This window comes from Eutrigla gurnardus (assembly GCF_963514095.1).
Source record: "Eutrigla gurnardus genome assembly, chromosome: 3".
Lineage (NCBI taxonomy): Eukaryota > Metazoa > Chordata > Actinopteri > Perciformes > Triglidae > Eutrigla > Eutrigla gurnardus.
Genome location: NC_139917.1, coordinates 9,157,270 through 9,163,212, shown reverse-complemented (window position 1 = coordinate 9,163,212; position 5,943 = coordinate 9,157,270). Strand labels below are relative to the sequence as shown.

Below are 5,943 nucleotides of genomic sequence, written 5' to 3'. Positions count from 1 at the left end.
CAGATCACATGGCAGACACATTGTTTACTTGTTGAACTTTGAATATTATATTATAATTGTAATATTGTTCTTACAGGATGCATAATCTTAATGAGTTTAATCAAATTACCACACAATCCTAGGGCTATGTAATATTCCAGCAAAGTAATACCGTACAGATTACGCAGTGGGGACTTATAGGGATACAACCACTCATTTTTGTCTCGGGGCCCCCGACCGAGTTAATCTGCTCATGCCTGTGCAATTAAAGTTAGGTGAAAATATCCTGAAGTTCCCTTTCAGACGTGTTGTACCTGTCTCTTGGTCTCAAGCATGCTCTGTCCACAAGGCCCAGTCTTCACTTAAACAATACTGCCTCCCAGTTTTCTGTGTGAGTGCCACTTCCTGCTGTAAACCCAAGTGGCTGCAAGCTCAGGAAAAAACAGACACTCAGTGTCCTTCAAGAGCTTTTATTGGCGGTTCAACAAGTGATGTCTGAAGCCTGAAAAGGGGAAGAAGAGAGGAGATGTGTTCAGCATGGAAGAGTTACTGTGTACTTTTACATGAGCTCAACACACGAGTACTGCTTACCAGATCATCGCCATCTCAACCAACTTCAAGCATCTTCCATGTCGTAACTGAAAATAAGGAAATGGATCAGTCTTAATAAATAATTCACAACCCCCCTCCTCATTATTAAGTCATTGCCCTGCTGTCATACTGCTGCCGCCTCCCAGGCGGTTTTCAGTGAGGAGTGTTGCAATGGGGCTCATTCATGGGGGTTTTCATGCGACCGTCCAGAGGTTGTAAGGGCGTGGTGGGCGTTTGTGGACAGAGTGCTCATTTTCCTCACCGTCACTGGCCAAAGCAGCCCTCGACACATGGCCCGTCACGTGGGGAGCAGATTTCAGTTGAACACATGAAGTAGATCTGAGAGGAAGTGCAGAAGTAGAGCAGGAATTGATGCCACGTCCAGTCTGGAGACTGTGCAGCGTACTGTGACAGACAGCTGCTGCCAAATGAGATTTGGTCACAATCTGCAGTTTACAAAATGGCCTCTCCACATGTCCTCGTAATGAATGCTGACTTTAGAGATTCTGAGATACAACTGTCAATGGTTTGGATTTTTCTGTGGACTATATGCCCATGCCAAGTAAAAGGAAAACCTTAGTGAATTAGCGCTGAATGAAAAGCCATATACTTTTACTAAACAGTCACGTTTTTTTTTTTTTTTTTTTTTTATAAACAAAAAGAAAAAAAAGGTCCAATGCCAACAGCCACTCTAAGATAAGACTTCATTGATTCCCAGGGGGAATTCACAGGCACTCCAGGCAGACAGCTGCACGTTTTAATTTTTTCCGCCCCTCGCTACAACACATTAAAACTATATGCTTTAAGCAATAGAGACACGATTTGGGAAACATGCCTTTTTTGTTTTCTTGCCAGAAGTTAGAAGAGAAGATTGATACCACTCTCATATTTCTCCATTAAATATACAGCTATGGCCAACGGCTGAATAGTGTCGCTAAGCATGAAAATGGGGAACAGTCTGGGTCTGTCCATAGTTAACAAATATCCCCCTACCAGCACTATATAACCCCCCTGCAAATCCACAACTCGTTATTTTTTCAGTAGTTGTTGGTAGGCAGACTTCTTACATGTGGACGAAGCCAGATGAGCCGTTCCACCATGTTTCCAGTCTCATTGCTGTAGCTTCATGTCGCCCTCAAATTTCAAAGTGATACCAATCCTCTCATCCATATACTGGCAAGAAAGCCAATAAGCTAATTTCCCAAAATGTCAAACTAAAGAGCAATGTCCCAACACTTCAACGGGACTTCTACTTCAGAGTTTGAACACTGGAGGGAAATTAATAGTACTATTAGAGATATCATTAATACAAGAACACAATTAATACAGTTAGATGTACATAATATCCCGCCATCGTTAGTGACAGAACTGTCAAAACAGAACTGGGTCTCTGCTCATCCTTACCTCCTCGTCCGGGTCCTTCAGCTCACCATCAGGAAGGAACTGGAAAGTGTTGATGGTGAAGCGGCGGGTCTGAGCCTGAGGAAATGGTGGTGGAGGATCAGAGAGCACAGCTTGCTGCATGCCTGGGTCCAAGTGGTTTGGACATCTAGGGAGTCACATTCAATTGGTTAGCCAATTAGATGATAGGACATATGTGTACTTCCCTTCATCTCCACTGTTATATCCTCACAGTGAAAAACACTTTAAAAATGTCATATTTATGTGCAGTGAATGTTTTTGTTCCTTCCTTAGTAGCAATATTTTTTTGCTGACCGTCTCTTCATAGAGGAGATGTTTCGACGTACCCGTTGTAAAGCAGCGGCCACACGGCCGTTCCAGAGCGGGGGTAGGCCACACAGAAGTTCACCAACAGCACCAAGCTGTCATCCGGAGCATTGAGCAGCCGCACTTCCAGGTAGAGGGGTTTATTCACCAGCATCTGCATGGGCTGGTGGTACTGAGCGTAGTAGCTGCTGTACTCGGCGTCTGGGATGAGAGGAGGTGGTCATTTCTTGGACCACATTACACCCACTTAAAAGATAGTTGAGCTGATAATAATTTGATCATCAAGTTAACTCAGCAAAGCAGTTAGAAAGGTGAGCCTGAATAGTCAACTATTCAATCTGAGGTGCGAATCTCAGAGGTGAATCTTTTAGTGACAGGAAAATGTGGTAATGTAACAAAGAATCATTCATCATTCACAACAACAAAATGCCTTTTTCAAAATCAAAGCATTTGGCCTACATTGAGTAATCGGGGCACTCGGCACTATCAGAGCGCTAGATATCTTATATTTATATTTATTAATTATTCTCTAAAATGTGGCCCAATACATTTACCTCTTGCATATCCCTCTCTTATTGAATGCTCCTTCGTTTCCTGTTGTTTCGTTATGAACAACGTTGCAAACTACACACACAGTTCTGTCCATTATTCTGAAACAACAGCTACCATTTTCCTATGTAAAGCTTAAACACAATGAGAAATATTAGTCGATTATGGGATTATAGACTTGACCAAACAGATACAACTAAGTAAATCCTTAGTCAGGGACACCCTCAAGTTAGTATTGAAATGAAGACCATCTACCTTTGGCAATCCTGAGCTGGACTCCAAACATCCCCTGGGTCTGAACTTGAGGTCCCAGGCTGGGAGTTTTAACCAAGTAGCTCACACTCAGAACCGTGTCTGGCAGAAACCTGCACTCCACAAACAGCCTGAGAATGGGAATAGAAAGCATGCTTTTGTTTTGATTGATTCATTTATTTTTGGCTTTATTTGACCCTTTATCATGAAACTAATAAATACTGACAAGTCCCCGAGCTGGAATCAAACCATCACTCAAAGAACCAGATGTTTCCCCCGGGAGTTGGCAGTGACTAAAACAGAGTTGGCAGAATTCAGGTAGGCTGCTCGATTATGGCAAAAATCATTATCACGATTATTTTGGTCAATATTGAGATCACGATTATTAAACATGATTACTCATTGATTTTTAGAAACATGCATGTATTGAACTTTTAAAAAAAAACATCTTTTTAACAGTGGGTTTCCTTTAAATTTAAATATAATACAACTGAAAAACTTTTCTGTTTTTTGTTGCTGTATTGTTTGGTCATAGACTTTTGAGATGATTAAACAAATTGGTCGTATTGCCTTGTGGTGCAGACACCACCGTGTAACTAGTCTTGCACAGTATTTGTTGTTGTTCCACGTCGGACTCCATGACACCGAAGCGATTCCAAACAGCAGATTTGTTTTTAGCTTTCTTGTTGACCCAAGGCTCTCTCAGGGCGCGCTCACACCAGGGCCAGTCGATCTGTACCCTGCCTCGGTACGATTGCCCCCCCACGGGGGGTCCCAAGCCGGTTTGCACTCACACTGCTCCAGCCCAAACGGGCCTTGACCCGATTGCCTGTTGTACATACGTCATCACGTTGTTATACGACACACGCATGGCGTGATGTTTTCAAGGAGCGCGGTCTCAAAGTCATCACAATAGAGCAGAACACAGAGAACATGACTGAAACTTTACTACAAATATGTGCAGATGGACTGGTCAGTAAACACTCGGTCTGCATCAGCGCATGTGAGCACGAGCGGAGCGGATTTTGGACGGAGACACACAGCGGCATTTTGTATTATAAAAGTACCGGTCCGGTCCTGCTCTGGTACCGCTCACACTACGAGTCTTAAGTCATCGTGGCTCAAGCGGAACTAAACATGTATGCCACAGCCTGGCTGAGAGTGAGTTCGGGCTTTAAGGGAGGGGCGAAAGTGCACAGATGTAAAAGGAAAGGGATGCTCTGGATATATAACATGACAAAACGAGAGCATCATTGCGAAACGGAACGCATTTATTACAATTATCTTGTGGTCATAATCAGTGGAAGCCTTAATCGTAATCGAAATAAAAATTTGATTAATTGAGCAGCCCTAGCATCAGGTGGACACAAACACGACTCCAAACGTTTCTCCAGAACTGCCTGATGTGCAAAAAGCAAATGCATTCCAACAAGTTTGCTGCATAAACTGAAAAGATGATGATATGTCAATATGCTCATAACTTGTTTTCGCTTTCCTGAAGTTGCCAAAAAAAAAGGATTGCATTGCAGGTTTAACTAATCTAACTTTAGCTTTATTAAGCCAACAATAAATTAACTAATCAGTTATAAACCCTTATTTAGTGTTTGGTCAGAATGAAGCCCTTAACCTACTCTGAACAGGTAACTTGTACTCTGTTAATAAAAAGCAACATGCTCTGACCTGACGGGGGAATCCCTTGTGATGGTGCCATAGTTGAGGCTGACTGCCTGAACCTGGTTGACGATCTCCACCATGTAGATCACCGTTTTCCCCATCATCTGGCAGGGCAGAATCGGACATGCAATTAAGTATGTGGTCACTAGCAAATCCTCCTCAGCAGACAAGGCCTTTAAATCAACAACGCAACAGTCCAGACTAGCAGCGATTACTTTGCAATCATTTGGATAAAGTTTTAATTCATTAAAGCTTACTACTCTCCGTGTCCCACAGCCATCCATCGGGATCTTGAACAATGCATAGTGGGAAGTCACTCTCTGAGGTTTGCAGGTGGAGTTACCAGCAGCAACAAGCATGGCAGGGGAAAGAGGGGGCTCCGTGAGGGAGGCCAGCACGGAGAAGACAAAGTGGCGGTCAATAGTGCACTCTGGAGGAGGATACAAACATGCACGCAGTTATGTAAAGGTCAGATGAAACAAAAAGGTCAGAAATCTCAGGAGGTAATTGATAATGAGACCCAAGGTATCTTATACCCTTTTCTAATCCTGCGTCACTGCCAGCACTGCCACTGACTCACGCTATGCTGGCCCTGAATATACTTCTTCACACATCCAACAGCTTATATTTCAGTATCCAAAACAGTGCCACTGTACTCAGCTAAGTGGCGTGATAATACCAGTGGGGACGCAAACTTTAGCTCACCATCCATGGGGTAGTAGCAGGCAGGGGGGTGCTGGCTGAAACAGCATCCCATGGAGAGGCACTGTGGCTGGGACACAGAGCCAAGTCCGCAGGGGAGACGCTGTTCACCGGGAAGGTTGCACTCTGAGGGACACCACGACAAATGTCAGCAGCATCAGTTAAAATAACCCTGAATGGCTGGGAGAAAAGGCCCTTTGGCAAAATTGAATAGCCCTTCTGAGACGTAAACATACAATCCATTTACCTCGTCCAGACCCTGGGACGACAAGTGGACAGGAAATCTGAGCCTCCCGTATCCCATTTACTGTCATGTAGACGACAGTGATGATGTACATTTTACCCTTTTAGAGAAAATTGTTTGTACAACAGTTAATGGGAACAGCAAACGGTTAATTACACAAAAGGTCATGTGCTCAGTGTGAAATCTAATTCAATACTTGCCTGCAAACTCATGTGACAGCCTGA

At 43.6% G+C, this 5,943-nt stretch overlaps 1 protein-coding gene across 1 annotated transcript; it reads right to left on the bottom strand.

Moving 5' to 3' along the window:
- Positions 1 to 460: 460 nt before the first annotated feature.
- LOC311010880 (zona pellucida sperm-binding protein 4) lies at positions 461 to 5,485 on the bottom strand (the record flags this gene model as incomplete). The annotated part of the gene is made up of 7 exons (XM_084005523.1): positions 461 to 481; positions 1,975 to 2,119; positions 2,319 to 2,499; positions 3,103 to 3,230; positions 4,780 to 4,877; positions 5,031 to 5,203; positions 5,479 to 5,485. The coding sequence occupies 7 exons, from the start codon at positions 5,483 to 5,485 to the stop codon at positions 461 to 463; spliced, it is 753 nt and encodes a 250-aa protein (XP_083861649.1).
- Positions 5,486 to 5,943: the final 458 nt, after the last annotated feature.